The 17942-nt window shown below is 44.5% G+C and overlaps 1 protein-coding gene across 16 annotated transcripts in view; it reads left to right on the top strand.

The window, feature by feature from the left end:
• LOC135535741 (nuclear factor 1 X-type-like) overlaps positions 1–17896 on the top strand; it is a 152355-nt gene extending 134459 nt beyond the window's left edge. For 9 of the 16 annotated variants that reach the window (XM_064962223.1, XM_064962198.1, XM_064962212.1 and 6 more), the window contains 5 exons: positions 2417–2545; positions 7309–7478; positions 8132–8288; positions 10630–10718; positions 13035–17896. In XM_064962223.1, the coding sequence (XP_064818295.1) occupies positions 2417–2545; positions 7309–7478; positions 8132–8288; positions 10630–10718; positions 13035–13049 (560 nt within the window). In that variant the 3' untranslated portion in view covers positions 13050–17896. Of the gene's footprint in view, positions 1–2416; positions 2546–7308; positions 7486–8131; positions 8289–10629; positions 10719–13034 lie in introns of all 16 variants that reach the window. The other 7 variants (XM_064962261.1, XM_064962257.1, XM_064962252.1 and 4 more) reach the window with 4 other exon arrangements.
• Positions 17897–17942: the final 46 nt, after the last annotated feature.

The raw sequence follows: 17942 nt of genomic DNA, 5'->3' as shown, positions 1-17942 counted from the left end.
AGTGTGGTGATCGGCGAGTGTTTGTGGTAATCGGTGAGTGTTTGTGGTAATCGGTGGGGGTGTGAGTGTTTGTGGCAATCGGTAAGTGTGTGAGTGTTTGTGGTGATCGGTGGGTGTGTGAGTATTTGTGATAATCGGTGAGTGTTTGTGGTAATCGGGAGTGTTTGTGGTAATCGGTAAGTGTGTGAGTGTTTGTGGTGATCGGTGAGTGTTTGTGGTAATCGGTGAGTGTTTGTGGTATTTGGTGAGGGTGTGAGTGTGTTTGGTAATCGGTGAGTGTTTGGTAATCGGTGAGTGTGTGAGTGTTTTTGGTAAATCGTAAGTGTGTGAGTGCTTGGTAATCGATTTGTGTGTGAGTGTGTGTGTGATTGTTTGGTAATCGGTGAGTGTTTGTGGTGTGAGTGTTTGTGGTGATCGGTGAGTGTGTGAGTGTTTGTGGTAATCGGTGAGTGTGTGTGATAATCGGTGAGTGTGTGAGTGTTTGTCGGTGATTGTTTGGTAATCGGTGAGTGTGTGTGGTAATCGGTGAGTGTGGTGTCGGCGAGTGTTTGTGGTAATCGGTGAGTGTTTGTGGTAATCGGTGGGGGGTGATCGGTAAGTGTGTGAGTGTTTGTGGTGATCGGTGGGTGTGTGAGTATTTGTGATAATCGGTGAGTGTTTGTGGTAATCGGGAGTGTTTGTGGTAATCGGTAAGTGTGTGAGTGTTTGTGGTGATCGGTGAGTGTTTGTGGTAATCGGTGAGTGTTTGTGGTATTTGGTGAGGGTGTGAGTGTGTTTGGTAATCGGTGAGTGTTTGAGGTAATCGGTGTGGGTGTGAGTGTTTGTGGCAATCGGTAAGTGTGTGTGTTTGTGGTGATCGGTGAGTGTGTGAGTGTTTTTGGTTATCGGTGAGTGTTTGTGGTAATTGGTAAGTGTGTGAGTGTTTATGGTAATCGGTAAGTGTGTGAGTGTTTGTGGTGATCGGTGAGTGTGTGAGTGTTTGTGGTAATCAGTGAGTGTTTGTGGTAATCGGTGAGGGTGTGAGTGTTTGTGGTAATCGGTAAGTGTGTGAGCGTTTGTGGTAATCGGTGTGTGTGTGTGGTAATCGGTGAGTGTGTGTGTTTGTGGTAATCGGTGAGTGTTTGTGGTAATCGGTGAGTGTGTGAGTGTTTGTGGTAATCGGTGAGGGTGTGAGTGTTTGTGGTAATTGGTAAGTGTGTGAGTGTTTGTGGTAATCGGTGAGTGTGTGTGGTAATCGGTGAGTGTGTGAGGGTTTGTGGTAATCGGTGAGTGTGTGAGGGTTTGTGGTAATTGGTGAGTGTGTGTGGTAATTGGTGAGTGTGTGTGGTAATCGGTGAGTGTGTGTGTGGTAATCGGTGAGTGTGTGTGTGGTAATCGGTGTGTGTGTGTGGTAATCGGTGAGTGTTTGTGGTAATCGGTGAGTGTTTGTGGTAATCGGTGAGTGTGTGAGTGTGTGAGTGTTTGTGGTAATCGGTGAGTGTGTGAGGGTTTGTGGTAATCGGTGAGTGTGTGTGGTAATCGGTGAGCGTTTGTGGTAATCGGTGAGTGTGTGTGGTAATCGGTGAGTGTGTGAGGGTTTGTGGTAATCGGTGAGTGTGTGTGGTAATCGGTGAGTGTGTGAGGGTTGTTGTGTATGTGAGTGAGTGTGAGATGAAGATAATGAACCATGTTTACCATCTTATGACATGTCCATCTCAGACATTCCTAGAAAGGAAAAGAAACAAAACAAAAAATACTGCTACATTTTCACAGGTTCCACTCTGACATCACTCACTCTCTCCTTCCTTCACTCACATTCTCCCACGCTTTTCTCGCCTTTCTCCCTCCCTCCCTTCATCCCTCCCTCTCTCCATTCCGTCTGCTTGTCTTTCTCACTGAGCAGCTGCAGGCTCTATACTGTAGTTTATATACAGTGTTTCTATTTTGAAAGGAGCTTCATATAGCTCATGGTAGGCTGTGGAGCTTTGGAAAGAGGAGAATATTCAGCCAATCTTGGAAGACAATGGATGTAGATTTAAAAATGCTTGTAGATTTAATTACTGCCTTGATTCAACCCTACATCAACCCTTCCCCCACCCTGACCACCCCGAAGCCACAACTTCAACTCACCCATTCTATTTTTTGAGGGCACTGTTTATACTGAAAATTCTGCAAGTCCTGAGCCCGCCAGGCTGGGATTGGTTAGGAGAACGGCCAATATCCAACAGGACTCATAACAATGCACTGTCATCAGCCAATCAAATTGCTTTAAAACCAATCAATCAAAGAATAAAAAATTTCTAATCATGAATTCCCTTTTACATGTTTTGATTTAAGTGTAGCAGCCAGTCCAAAACATTGTACATTAAACCCAACTCCTCTTCTCCCCCATTTTGATATTCTTTTTATATTGATCCCATTTATTTGTTGTTGCCAGGACTGTCCTCGCCTGGTTCTCTTAAGAAGCCGGGGAAGTTTGATTTCAACGCCCTGTCGCCCCAGACGAGGTCCCCCCGCATGACGTTCACACACCACCCGCTGCCCGTGCTGGCAGGAGTGAGACCAGGTGAGCCCCAGCCCCAACCCCTAAAGTCCCTCACCACCCTTATAGAGAAAGAGAGGGAGGGAGGGAGAGAGAGAGAGAGACGGTTGATAGATAACGTTCACACACAACACGATGGCAGGGGTGAGTCCAGGTGAGACCAAGCCCTGCCCCAGACCCAACCCCCTTATAGATATACAGATCTCTAGACCCAACCCCTTATAGATATACAGATCTCCAGACCCCACCCCCTTATAGATACACAGATCTCTAGACCCCACCCCCTTATAGATACATAGATCTCTAGACCCCACCCCCTTATAGATACATAGATCTCTAGACCCCACCCCCTTATAGATATACAGATCTCCAGACTCCACCCCCTTATAGATATACAGATCTCCAGACCCCACCCCCTTATAGATACATAGATCTCTAGACCCCACCCCCTTATAGATACATAGATCTCCAGACCCCACCCCCTTATAGATATACAGATCTCCAGACCCCACCCCCTTATAGATATACAGATCTCTAGACCCCACCCCCTTATAGATATACAGATCTCCAGACTCCACCCCCTTATAGATATACAGATCTCCAGACCCCACCCCCTTATAGATATATCTCCAGACCCCACCCCCTTATAGATATACAGATCTCCAGACCCCACCCCCTTATAGATATACAGATCTCTTATAGATACACAGATCTCTAGACCCCACCCCCTTATAGATATACAGATCTCTAGACCCCACCCCCTTATAGATATACAGATCTCCAGACCCCACCCCCTTATAGATATACAGATCTCCAGACCCCACCCCCTTATAGATATACAGATCTCTAGACCCCACCCCCTTATAGATATACAGCTCTCCAGAACCCACCCCCTTATAGATATACAGATCTCTAGACCCCACCGCCTTATAGATATACAGATCTCCAGACCCCACCCCCTTATAGATATACAGATCTCTAGACCCCACCCCCTTATAGATATACAGATCTCCAGACCCCACCCCCTTATAGATACACAGATCTCTAGACCCCACCCCCTTATAGATATACAGATCTCCAGACCCCACCCCACCCCACAGGCCATCATTGAAAATAAGAATTTGTTCTTAACTGTCTTGCCTAGTTAAATAAAGGTCAAATAAATATGTTTAAAAAAATGATAGATAGACAGATCTCCAGACCCCACCCCCGTATAGATATACAGATCTCTAGACCCCACCCCTAATACTATAGTCACTAAGAAAGAAAGAGAGAGAGATGAGAGAGAATCTTATTGACCCCAATTGCAGATACCACTTTCACCAAGACAACCGAGCAGCAGTAGTAGATTTGAACCCACTTTGATCTGAGAACTAGCGATAAGATCCAGAGATCTCTTGACATTTATTATCATGGCCTGCAACAGTTCAGCTCTATCTCTCTCTCTCTCATCACTGTTTTCCACACTCTGTCTCACTCTCTCTCTCGCTTTCTTTATTTTGTGTGTCTTCATGCCAGTAATTCCATGCCCATGTGATCGAGCCAGTTCTGTTTCAAACAGGGCAAACACACAAGTGTAACGGGCGTACACACACACACACGCACACACACACACACACACACACACACTAGTTGTTTCAAATGGCCCGCCCCCTCACCTTATAGAAGAACGTTGTGAGGATAGCAAAATGGTTTCCAGGCCTCCGGTCTGAGAATTCCTCTTCTCCCTCTGAGATACGAGCCTGCCAGCTACTGTAGTCCCTGTTGAGTTTCACTTTCCAATGGAATAAATACATCCCCCCACTCCCTCTTTCTGTCTCTCTCTTTTCCTCCATCCCTCTCTCTTGTCTCTCTCTTCTCTCTCTCTTCTCTCTCTCTTCTCTGAGGATTGGCCTGGTCCGCAGCCAAAGCAGCCCTGTCATGTAAAGGTCCTTTGGACTCTTACAGCTCTCCCCTTCACGTTTCACTAGAATAGCTTAAGAATTGTACATTTAGATTGGTATACATTTGATATATGTTATACTTTTCATTTTCGTTTCCTAGTATAACAACAGTGAAGGATTGGTTTAAGTATATAGAGCTTGTCCAAGTGCTAGAAGAGCTGTACATTCTATTATTCTATTGACTTGCTGTTACTTGTGTTACGGGAAGATGTGTCAGACCAGCTTCAGGTATATCTGATTCATAGCTGACCCCTTCTCCCAGTTAGAATGTGTCTACAAACTGCTAAGAGGTTAGTCTGTAAGAGAGTTGTAGTGTGAGACTGAGACAGTGTTTAGGCTCCATAGGAGGAGGGGAAGAGGAGGGGGGCTGCTAAGATGGCCGCCGTCCAAATAGAAAGTCCCTCAGAGGCCACACTGCTATAAAGAAACCAATGAAAGGGAGGGAGGGATAAAGAGTGAGGGAGTGAGGGGGATAAAGAGAGACTGGAGGAGGGGTGAGCAAGAAAGGGGGAGAGGGATAGACTGAGGGCGAGATTTGATTTACCTTTATTTAACTAGGCAAGTCAGTTAAGAACAAATTCTTATTTTCAATGACGGCCTAGGAACAGTGGGCCTGTTCAGGGACAGAACGACAGATTTGTACCTTGTCAGCTTGGGGATTTGAGCTTGCAACCTTCCGGTTACTAGTCCAACGCTCTAACCACTAGGCTACCCTGCCACCCCAAGAGGGACAGAGAGAGACTGGAGAAGAGGTGAGGGAGAGGCTTGACATCAGTAGCTGGAATGGAGCTATCGGCATAGATGTTGTCTGGGTTAGTTTATTTCCTGTTGGCAGGGCCTGGATGCCAGGTGTGACTGTTGTCTGTTTATTCTGGTAGTCAGTCTGGTCTAGTGAGCCCACTTTCTCACACACACACACACACAGACACAGACACATGCACACACACACACACAGACACAGACACACACACCTCCATACACTGGAGAGATAGAGGGTGACAGACAGACACATTCACAGATGCAAGTCCCCTTGCAGTCTACCAACCAGCTTGCCTGTTTTCAGTGCCAAATCGCCAAGGCCACAGAATCTCAGAAGACACTGTCACACACACACACACGCGCACACGCACACACGCACACGCACACACACACACACACACACACACACACACACACACACACACACACACACACACACACATGACTAATGTCTATAAGGGATTTAGCGGTGGGATTTAACTCTCCCAGGCTTCATACTACTCGGCTGAACCACACAGCAATGATAGGCTATGATTGATTACACATTCCCAACAAGCATTACCAACAGGAAAGTGTGTGTGTGTGTGTTTGTGTGTGTGTGTGTGTGTGTGTGTGTGTGTGTGTGTCTCTGACTGTCATGCTTCAGTGTGTGTGTGCGTAATACGTGTCTGCATTCATGTATGTGTGTTCAGGCTGTGCTTACTGTAGATAGACAGAGAATACAGAAGAGATGTTTTGTATGAACAGGACCAGATGTTGCAGCCTTGGATGATTCTGTTCATTTAGATACACAAGTAGCATTAGACTCCCTGTAGTACAAACCACAGGGGGAAATCATGTGACGTCCACCCTCTAACTCTCTCGAATCACCACACTGATAAACACACTAATAAATCACACGCATTTACATCTATAGTAAACCCCTGGAGACAATCATGTGACGTCCACTCTCTAACGCTCTGAAATTACCACACGGATAAACCAATCTAACATCAGATGAATGAACAGATTTATTCAACCCAGTAAGGATTCAGTCTAGTGTGTTGGATTACATCAGTTATTCTATTCAGTCTAATGAGTTGGATTACATCAGTTATTCTATTCAGTCTAATGAGTTGGATTACATCAGTTATTCTATTCAGTCTAATGAGTTGGATTACATCAGTTATTCTATTCAGTCTAATGAGTTGGATTACATCAATTACTCCCTCCAGTCTAGTGTGTTGGATTACATCAATTACTCCCTCCAGTCTAGTGTGTTGGATTACATCAATTACTCCCTTCAGTCTAGTGAGTTGGATTACATCAATTACTCCCTTCAGTCTAGTGTGTTGGATTACATCAATTATTCTATTCAGTCTAATGAGTTGGATTACATCAATTACTCCCTTCAGTCTAGTGTGTTGGATTACATCAATTACTCCCTTCAGTCTAGTGTGTTGGATTACATCAGTTATTCTATTCAGTCTAATGAGTTGGATTACATCAATTACTCCCTCCAGTCTAGTGTGTTGGATTACATCAGTTACTCCCTCCAGTCTAGTGTGTTGGATTACATCAATTACTCCCTTCAGTCTAGTGTGTTGGATTACATCAATTACTCCCTTCAGTCTAGTGTGTTGGATTACATCAATTACTCCCTTCAGTCTAGTGTGTTGGATTACATCAATTACTCCCTTCAGTCTAGTGTGTTGGATTACATCAGTTATTCTATTCAGTCTAATGAGTTGGATTACATCAATTACTCCCTTCAGTCTAATGTGTTGGATTACATCAGTTACTCCCTTCAGTCTAGTGTGTTGGATTACATCAATTACTCCCTTCAGTCTAGTGTGTTGGATTACATCAGTTACTCCCTTCAGTCTAGTGTGTTGGATTACATCAGTTACTCCCTTCAGTCTAGTGTGTTGGATTACATCAGTTATTCTATTCTGTCTAGTTTGTGTCACTGTTGTGTTTCTTGTCTTTTCTGAATGTGTTATATGAATTGTGTCTGGAGTGGGATTACATGGACCCAACTAACTCTCTTCCCTCTGTCCCTTCTCACGCTCTCACTCTTCCCCCTCTCCTCCCCCTCTCTCTCAGGGAGTCCCCGTGCCTCAGCGTCAGCTCTCCACTTCCCCTCCTCCTCCATCATCCAGCAGTCCAGTCCCTACTTCACTCACCCCACCATCCGCTACCACCACCACCAGGACCCGCTCAAGGAGTTTGTCCAATTCGTCTGCGCCGACGGCTCGGGGCAGTCCGGGGGACAGGTGAGAGGTCAGGGAGGGTTGGAGGGGACATGGGACACACACAGACTGTTAGGGTTTCACGTCACACAAACGGACTAAGACCCTTGCACTTCCACACGATCCGTTGTACTGGATTGACTCCCTATAGAAAACCGCTGGAATATTCAGCCATGTTATCTTGCTGCTCTGCTGGGATTCTACCACTAGACCAGGACACAAACCCTTCTTATGGTCCACAATCTCAGATCCCAGATGTATATTTTCCCCTCCCTTTTTAAGTTCTGTATGTCCCAGTCTAACTCCCACATTCTGTCTGTCTTCCTGCTCTAGTGTCCTCCAGTATTTATTTCCATTGTCGTCATGGTTTCTGTGTGTTTGTGTGAGACTGACTGGTGGCTAGCTGGTGCTTCCATCAGCCGTCTGTGCTGAGTGCTCACCCTGTCCTGGGTGGTGTGTGTGCTGAGTGCTCACCCTGTCCTGGGTGGTGTGTGTGCTGAGTGCTCACCCTGTCCTGGGTGGTGTGTGTGCTGAGTGCTCACCCTGTCCTGGGTGGTGTGTGTGCTGAGTGCTCACCCTGTCCTGGGTGGTGTGTGTGCTGAGTGCTCACCCTGTCCTAGGGTGGTGTGTGTGCTGAGTGCTCACCCTGTCCTGTGTGGTGTCTGCTGTCTCTGCAGCCTAACGGAGGTGGTCACAGCCAGAGCAAAATGCCAGGCTCCTTCCTGCTGCCCCCGCCGCCCCCAGTGGCGCGCCCCGTGCCCCTCCCCATGCCCGATTCTAAACCAATCAACACACCCCCCGACGGCGGCGGACTCAGCTCGCCCGCATCTCCGTGTAAGTGACCCCCCCCCCGCTCTCGCCCTCACCTCCAACCACTTCGCCCCTCAGACCCCCTGAGATATCTAGAGATATCAAATCCTAAATCAAAATGAGTACATGTAGGTTAACTCTAGGTAGAGAAACCCCACTCCCCAACCAAGGGTAGTTGGTTAGAGTCCCAAACCCAGTCACCACCTCCCCACTCCTAACCAGAGGAGGCTGGTGGGAGGAGTTAAAGGAATGAATTAATGGAACAGAGCCAAAACACTGTTGATTCCAGTGTTTTGGAGGATGGTTGGAGGATGTCCTCCAACCAGCCTCCTCCAACCAGCCTCCTCTGATCATGAGCGCCCTGCAGTCCTCACTGTCACCTCCCTGGAGCAGTACTCTATCCACTCCTGTAGAGCAGACTGCCACGCCTATGCCAGAGATCCCTATCAATCTCTCTCTCTCTCTCTATTCTGACCTAACTTTCCTATTCTTTCTCTCTCTGTCTCTCTCTGTCTCTCTGTGTTTCCTGCTAGCACCACAGGAGGCAGTGTAGCTAGGTTTTTTCCCTTCTTGTTGAAGTGTTTGTAGTGGGGGGGGGGACCAATGCCCTGTATTCTGTCCTATAGAGTAGGTCCTAGTGTCTGGCTAACTGCTATCCTTTAATCAACCCAGACTATGCATGGTCTGTCTATGACAACAGAAGACTAAATTGACCCCTCTCTCATTTCTTGTTTTTGTTTGCTTAATTTGATATACTCATTTATTTCCTTTCTTTTTTCCTTTCATTCTTGTTTTTCTTTGTTAAGGGAACAAAATTAGGGCAGTTGGCGTGGACTCCATAAAACATCACGATGCCCCACTTTACCCACAATTCCCTTGCTTCCTTCCTTCCACATTATATCTCACAAAAAAAAAATTGAGAACAAAATAAAAACAACTTGAAAATCACATACATAAACAATAAATATCAATCATCATTAAACATATACCGCTAGGTCTAATTAGGGAAATGGGGGGAGAAAAGAGTGTCGCTCGTGGGGGTGTGCGTGCTTTACCTCCGTTGGCTGGCTGGCTTGGTTCCTCTAGGCAGGCAGGGCGAGGTGCGTTGAGTCGGGCCGCGGGAGAGGCACACCGAGAGAGAGGGGGCACTGGACGGAGCTGCTTTGGTCACTTCCTGTTATTTTTCTTTGTCTCTTCGTCGTCCTGTCCTTCCTATTTTCCCTCCCCACTTTTATCGTTTATCGCCTATCTGTATCACTTTATTTATATAATGTACTTTTATATAAATAAATCTACACCTCTTCTCTCCCTCCTCCACCTCCTTGTCTTTATTTATCTTATTCATTTTGTTCCCAGTTTTCACCACACACACACACACACATGAATTCCCACAAACTCCTCCAACCTCCCCCTCACTCCGCCCTCACTCGGTCAGAATGGCAGTGTCATTCAGCTGCCTATCATTGGAGTCCAGTAAGCACAACAACTGCCCTAAATTTGGTCCCCTTCTCTGGTCTTGAGTACCTTCACCAGAGTAACAGGATCTCCATAGCAACAGAATGGAACATTGGCCAGCACACAAATATTATTTCCTATTGGTTCCCCTCCATAGAGCTTATTCTCTATTGGTTTTCCCCTATAGAGCTTATTTCCTATTGGTTCCACCCATAGAGCTTATTTCCTATTGGTTCCCCCTATAGATCCAGACACAGGGCCCTGGGCTGCAAGGTATATCTGGGACTAACAGGAGGAGGAGGCTCAGCCCAGTTTACTTCACTTCCCCACAGTAACTAACCCTCATAAAGAGCTCCCATCTATCCCTGTCTGACCCTCATAAAGAGCTCCCATCTATCCCTGTCTGACCCTCATAAAGAGCTCCCATCTATCCCTGTCTGACCCTCATAAAGGGCTTCCATTTTCCCCAGTCTATCTATCTAGGAGACTTTGGGACTACAGTTTATATGCAGTATTATCAATGATCAAGACTGATCAATTATCAATATAGTCTTATTAATTCTAGCTCATTCTAAACATAATTTCCCAGAATCCAGTAATAACACAGTAACATGCACATATTGTACAATTGTGTGTGTGTGTGTGTGTGTGTGTGTGTGTGTGTGTGTGTGTGTGTGTGTGTGTGTGTGTGTGTGTGTGTGTGTGTGTGTGTGTGTGTGTGTGTGTGTGTGTGTGTGTGCGTGAGTGTGCGCGTATGCGTGTGGCTATGTCTGTCTGTGTGTGTGTGTGTGGGTTTGAATATGTGTGTGTGAATATGTGTGAATGTGTGTGTGCATGCATGTGTGTGTGACTATGTGTTTGACTCTGCATGTGTGTGTGTGACGGTGTGTGTATCTCTCTCTCTGTGTAGCATACTCCACGGCAGGCTCCACAGCTCCCAACAGGTTTGTCAGCATCGGAGCACGGGACAACTTTCTGAACATCCCCCAGCAGTCTCAGGTAGCTACCACCTCTCTCCGCTTCCACACACTATCTCACATTTTCTGCCAAACAATTGTAAACACGACAAAACACAACAATCAGACATGTTTTAAATGACTAGTTTTCAGTATTGGTTTGCAGTCTTTGCGACAGTAAACTTGTGGTCTTATCCGGAGGACACACAGAAATCTGCACTTCATCAACATTAACTTCAGGGGTGTACATGTATACTGTAGATGGCTGAGGTTTTGGCGTATCAGACTCCTTCCTCAGAGTACTGTCCACTTGTGGTGTTTCCCTGGCTGTCTGTGTTGTGCCACTGGGCAGCAGTGTGTTGGGTTGTCCTCCATTACCTACACCGCACCTGCCTGCAGACCACTCAGCTATCCCTCCCACAGACACACATGGAAACAATCTGCATTCTGTTCTATTCTGTTCTCTCGCTCTCTGTGTCTTCTCTCTCACTCTCTGTCTTCTCTCTCACTCTGTCTTCTCTCTCTCTCTCTGTATCTTCTCTCTCTCTGTGTCTTTTCTCTCTGTGTCTTCTCTTTCTCTCTCTGTGTCTTCTCTCTCACTCTCTCTCTGTGTCTTCTCTCTCTCTCTCTCTCTGTCTTCTCTTTCTCTCTGTCTTCTCTCTCTCTCTGGGTCTTCTCTCTGTGTCTTCTCTCTCTGTCTTTTCTCTCTATGTGTCTTTACTCTCTCTCTCTGGATCTTCTCGCTCTCTGTCTTCTCTCTCTCTCTCTGGTTTCTCTCTGGGTCTTCTTCTTTCTCCCTTCCTTTCCTCTACCTCCCCTCTCTCGCTTATCTCTTTCAACCCTCCCTTCTTCCCCCACACACTCCCTCGTCCACAGATGTAACCCTGGCACTTACCAGTGTAGTTTGAGAGCAGAGACATACACTGAGTATACAAAACATTAAGAACACCTGCTCTTTCCATGACACAGACTGACCAGGTGAATCCAGGTGAAAGCTATGATCCCTTATTGATGTCACCTGTTAAAACCACTTCAACCAGTGTAGATGAAGGGGAGGAGACAGGTTAAAGAAGGATTTTCAAGCCTTGAAACATTTGACACATGGATTGTGTATGTGTGCCATTCAGAGGGTGAATGGGCAAGACAAGAGATTGAAGTGTCTTAAAACAGGGTATGGTACTGGGTGCCTGGCACAACGGTTTGTGTCATGAACTGGGGGGGTGCAACTCTGTATTAGGGTAGGTGTTCCTAATGTTTTTTACACTCAGTGAATAACTGGTCTGAGGAGCTCTCTGGTGGCTAAACACAAGTCATGCAGGGAGAGAAAGAGAGGGGGTTAAGAGAAAGAGAGTTAGTTCAAGCTCTGTGCTCCACAAGCGAAGTCACGTCCTGACTGTCTGGTTGCCCGTGGCAACCAGACATGATGTCATAGGCAGTTTAACTTAGCCTTGAAGGGAGTTAAGGAGAAGTGGGAGTGGTCAGTCCTGCCAGGGATTACATTGGGGGAGAGAGAGAAGAGAGAGGAAGTTGGGAGAGAAAAGAGGAGGAGTTAGAAGCCCAAAAGGATCCTGGGAAAGGGAAAAGGAGGAAGGAAAGAGAGGGGAAAAGGGAGGAGAGAAACTTTCTCTCCGGGGTCCTATAGGAATGTAACAGAATAGAGAGCAGAGCGTAGCTATAGGGCCGTCAGTGATTAGCTGCCTTTCCCTGGGTCTACTCTGTGGAATGTTGTCTGGAGCCTGAGCAGGGCTGCCACTTAACCAGACCTGGGTTCAAATACTATTTGAAATATTTTCAATTGTGCCAGGCAAGCTCAATCCAGCCAAGAAACTATTTCCAATGGTATTGGAACCCAGCTCCCAGAGTCAAATGCCAACCCTATAACTCTGTACCCTCAGTGAGTCTTATCAAACTGTGAAACCTTATCCTGGGAGTAGCTGCATGGCCTGCAGTAGTTGACTTCATGGTGTCATTTGAAACAGTAAAGAAAGTCTTGTGAATCATGTTGCATCTAAACGTTGTACTTATTGGAGACTTTGACGGTTGAAATACTACAACGTGAAAGAAGTACTTTTACAAACTGTCGTCTTGAAATGACTTACTTACATACTGTGTGAGGAATGATCAACTTAAGGTCCCTAGGCATTGGGGTATGATCGAGGCTCAGCTCAGTAAAGGGAAAAGTTGCTATGAAGGATGGCCCTCTAGTGGCTAGTTAATATTTTGCATGACAACATTTTTTAAATCGATTATTTTCCTGAACCATTTATTTACTTATAAATGTGTAACTGTTGAACTTAGTGATGTTACAACATGACAAAGATGAACCTGATGTTTCCTGTATTTTATTTCTCTTCTTTAGTCTTGGTTCCTCTGACAAGGCCTCCGACTCAACCGCTAGAATTGTGTCATGAGAAAATTGGGAATGGAAAAACAACACAACACACAAAACAAACCAACACTGACTACAAACAAACTGCTGACACTAAAGTATTTTTGCTCAACAACCAACAACACAAAAACAGAAAATAACCCCCCAGAAGAATACCCATTTCCACGATTTGAACATCTGAACCGGAACAACCATCTCCCTATACAGAAGGCTGAAAAGAGATCGGTTGAAGTGGACAGACTCAGAACGAACGGCAGAACGAGGAAGAAGAGGAGGAAGAAAGATGAGGAAATGTCACACACAAAACATGTCAGAAAGCAAACAAAAATATGCAACCTGACAACTAACTGACCAATTTCGTTTTATTGTTGTTTTTATATTTTATTTTCACAATGAAACTCCATGCAATGGCTGGGAGATCCACCCACACACAACAGTGTAAAACACATAGTTGGCAGAATTTGGTCATTTGAGCTATAGCTATAAACATTGCCACCCAAAAGAACCCATTCTGTAATCCTTTAGTCTCTCCTCCTGACGGTGCTTTCTGTCCCTGCTCCCTCTCTCATCTGTCAACCAGGTGTCCAGGGTTGCCCCGGCAACACCCACAGCCTCACACAACCACATCCGACTGGCCTCACTGCCGCTTAATGTACTCAGCCCTGAATCACCTCCCTTCTTCTGATTGGCCAAACACTGGGACACCATCCAATGGTGTGATACCATCTGCACTAGATGGCTGGTTTTAGCTTACCCTCTTGTGAAGAGCGATAGCCAATAGCATGAGCCGAGAGCGAACACAAAACAGTCAGTCAGTCAGTCAGATATAAGACAGTCAGACATAACAGACAGAAAGTCAGTCAGTCAGACAGACATAACCGACAGTCATACAACACTATGCCCTCTTTCGTCCCCTCACCTATGCACTACTGATACAAATAAGGGAGGAAACAGAGCGATCCAGCAGGTCGCTGAAGGCAGTGTGTGTGTGTGGGCAATGGGCTGTGGCTCTGGCATCCTGGCACTCACACATACACGCACTCACGCAGACTCAAAGTACGTACACACACAGATCATTGTCTCCAGAACCCACACGTCTGGCAGACACAACTATTCACTGACAATACATTTTGTCTGTGTGTCCTTCACAGTAACATAATACATGCATAGGATCAACATCATCATGTAATAACTAGTTTTCTTTTTGTTTGTAGCTGTTTTCTTGCATTTCATTTAGTTTGCCGGATTGGTTTTGGTTTTCTCTCACTTGGATTCTTTTGCTTATGTTTGACCTTCTTCTCTAAGATCTTTTTCTTTCGTCCGCTTTTTATTTTGCAGAAAAAATATCATCTTCGTTTGCAATAACAGACATCTCTGAAATCTCTCACAAACACCAGTACAGGAACTTGCGACAACCCCTGCCCTGCTTCACCCTGTAACCACAGTCCATTCACAGTAGCGCCCGGAGGAACACACGCTGACACACCACCGTATCAAAATGCACACTACTAACACCGTCACCCTGATTCCAAACACAAAGGGGAGCCTTTATATATGAGTTTCTCCAAACTGCCTTTGATAATGGTTTTTCATTCATTTTGACATTTGTCATTTTTAATTTGAGATACCTTGTTTTTTTCTATTGTAAATGTGATTTATTAAATTGTTATCGATATTGTAATTTTTTTTTTATCATGACACAATAATTCAAACAAAAAAAAGCCAAACCTCACAAAATAACTGGACTGCCTAGCTGTTGGTTTCTTCCATGTGCAGGGATAGAATTGTCTGACAGCCCAGGCACTCTGAGTTTATAGTAAAATTAGCTCTATGTACTCAAATCATATATCACAACTATAACAATCTATGGAAGTGCCTCTGTACTCCCCTATCATGCAATTAGTTCAAATTCAGGTTGATGTTTTTGTTCACATATATGCTAAAGCTACAAAGAATGGTGATGTTTCTTCCTATATGGAAACCATTGGCTATAGGACAGAATCTTTATAGAAGACTGCAAAATGTTATAAAGAGAGAGAGAGAGAGAGATCTTAAACATATATATTTATGGTATATGCTCCTTTTTAAACTTGACTAAAATGAGCTTGTTGGCAGTTTAGTTATTTTCTGAACTCTTGAGCTAGCAGAATTCCATGATGGACAGCACCTCACTGTCACCATGACAATTCAATGAGCACCCACCCAACCTCCACAAATCTACAGTGCAGCATTCAAAAAAACGAAACAAAAATGTCAATGATGCAAAATAGATGAAACATGTCAAAATCGACAATGGAAAAATTGAAGAAAAAAGTGTTTGTTTTTTGATGGAAAGTATTATTATTGAAAAATATGTGTCGATTGAGCCACGTGCAATGCATTGGGTAGATTCATTGTGTTTTGTCTGTTAGAGATTTTTAAGAAAGCTAAGAAGAAAAGAGAAAAAAAATCTATTTGTTTCAAGTCCGATGTGCTCCTGGACTCTAAACTAACAGAGCCATATCCTAGTCTTTGTAAGTTGGGGGTATTTGTTTTTATTTTCCTTTATTGTCTCTTTTTTAATGTTTAACGTGTAATCATTTGTTTATAAAAATGTTTGGAGGGGCTGAAGGAAGAAACATTTCTTACAAAACGTTTAAAAACAAATTGAACATGGAGTGAAAAACAGGTGAAATGAAAAACCGGTACTTTTACACACTATAAAGTACATTCAAACTATTACAAAATGAATGATAATGAACAAAATAATGACTACCTTTAGGAAACCGCATTTATTACTCCTCTTCTCTATTTCTATTCCTTCTCCTGTTTGTAATATTGAGTGGAGGGAGGGGTTCCTATTCCTTCCTATATTCCTCTAGTAGGTTGTGAAACAAAAGGCATTTTGGTTCAACCTTTAGATAGGACGAGAGCTGTACTGTAGGCTTATCAATGCCCACAACTACTTCTTCTGATTTCTCCCAGACTATTATACTCCTCTCTCTGAGTCTGAGCAAGTGAAAAAAACAGGAAAATGGCAGCTTAGAATTTCATTTGAGGAGCCAGCCAGTCTGTCAGAACCATGACGTAACGATAGAAATACAGTAGGCCTATGCAAAGTGAGCTTCCCTCCACCCCTTCCTTCTCCACCCTCTCCCTCATTCCCCTGTAAATTCACCTTGACTAGTGCTTGTGCTGTAGTGTAGTTTCCCAGCAGTTAAAGGTTGTCCCTTAAAAGTGCCTTTTGTTCACAGACTCCATTTTGTAATCCAGATCGCTCCCCTTTCATTCGAAATAATTCAAGGTAGAGGTGGAAGTGCCCCTAAGTGCAGATCTAGGATCAGTTTACTGTACCCCATATCCTGACCTGAACCATTAGGAGGGGATATGCAAAACTGACCTTAGATCAGTGCTTAGTGAGCAACTTCATCCGACCTCAACCTTTGAAAAATGATCCCCCTCCATTGTATCAACCTTCCCATAAATCCTTTCCCTTTTCAAAATCCGTATATATATAGTACAAAAGGAAACTGGTGTGAATTAGTTATTTACTTTTTATTGATAAATGATGAAAAAAAATACTGAAAAGGCAAAAAAAAACTTGTTCTCGTTCCCCCTTGCTCTCTGGCTTTTTTCTTCTTCCCTCCGTCTCCTCTCCTCTGTCTTATCTGTTCTCTCGTAGACACCGGAGTAGTCTGTAACTGTGTCCTCTCTCTCTCCTTCCCCCTCCCTCCCTTCCTTCCTTCCGTTGATGGAAGGGGTTGTTGAAAAAAAATGGCCGAAACTTTTTGTCTTGAGCAGAATGCAGTTAGCTCACGTTATTCTTGTCTGTATTGCCTCTTCTTCACATTGTATACCATTACCCATCCTCTTCAGCTTCTCCATTCAAACAGCTAATGTAAGTGAACAAATTACACCAATGGGCTTTTGGGGGTGCGCCTGCCCAGTGTAGGGTAGGACTGGGTGTTAGGGGTTATGGGGGTAAAGGTCTTAGGGGGTCAATAATGTTGGGGTAAAGGAGAAATTATAGGGGTACCTTTTGGGTGTTGAGGGGGGGAACTGCTCTTCTGCTGTGACAAGTTAAGAGTTTTTATTTTATTTATTTTGTTTTATTTTATTCCTTTATTTTTGACTTAATTTGGATTTTTGCTTTCATAGTTCCTAACTATCAGGGTATGCCGTCATTGAAACTCTATAAAGAGTCTTGGACTGTAAATGAAATGCTACAAGCACCTTATAACTACTGGCTGAGAAAAGGGGGTTTGCAATACGACCAGCACACACACACACCTAGTCATGTATCAAATACTCTAAACTCTTGTATTATTATTGTGAGGTTTTATCTAGTGAAGCCAGGAGCAGTATTAGCCATTGGCAAAACACACACCACAACCCACCATATAGAGCCAGCATGAACCAGGCTTGAGGCATACTCTCAAGTGAAACGTAGAGATATCAGTTTGAATGCCAGGCTCTAAAAACTCTGTTCCGTTTTGAGATTTTTTTTTTCTTTTTTCGTGGTGTCTAGACAGTACGCCCTTTGACCCCCGACCCTATGCCCTCAGAGCAGAAGAGACCCACTCATGCCTGTAGCTCTGTCTGAAATGGCACCCTATTCCCTACATAGTGCACTACTTTTTCACTATTCCCATAGGGCCCTGTTCAAAAGTAGTGCACTATGTAGGGAATAGGGTGCCATTTTAAATGCATCCCATGTCTTTGTGTATAAGAAACACCCCCAGAGCTCTATAGGTGAAATGCATGTGTTAATTACAGTTTCTTTTCCATAAGAAGAAAAACACAGTTTGAGCAGAGCAGCACCTTGATTGAATAAAAGGATGTTCTTGACTGTAGCATCTTGACTGTGTTGTGTCTTTATTTATGATCATGACTGAGAAT

Source organism: Oncorhynchus masou, chromosome 5 (assembly GCF_036934945.1).
Source record: "Oncorhynchus masou masou isolate Uvic2021 chromosome 5, UVic_Omas_1.1, whole genome shotgun sequence".
Classification (NCBI taxonomy): Eukaryota; Metazoa; Chordata; class Actinopteri; order Salmoniformes; family Salmonidae; genus Oncorhynchus; species Oncorhynchus masou.
Note: the sequence above shows the minus strand (reverse complement) of the source record. Positions and strands in the feature narration are given on the sequence as shown.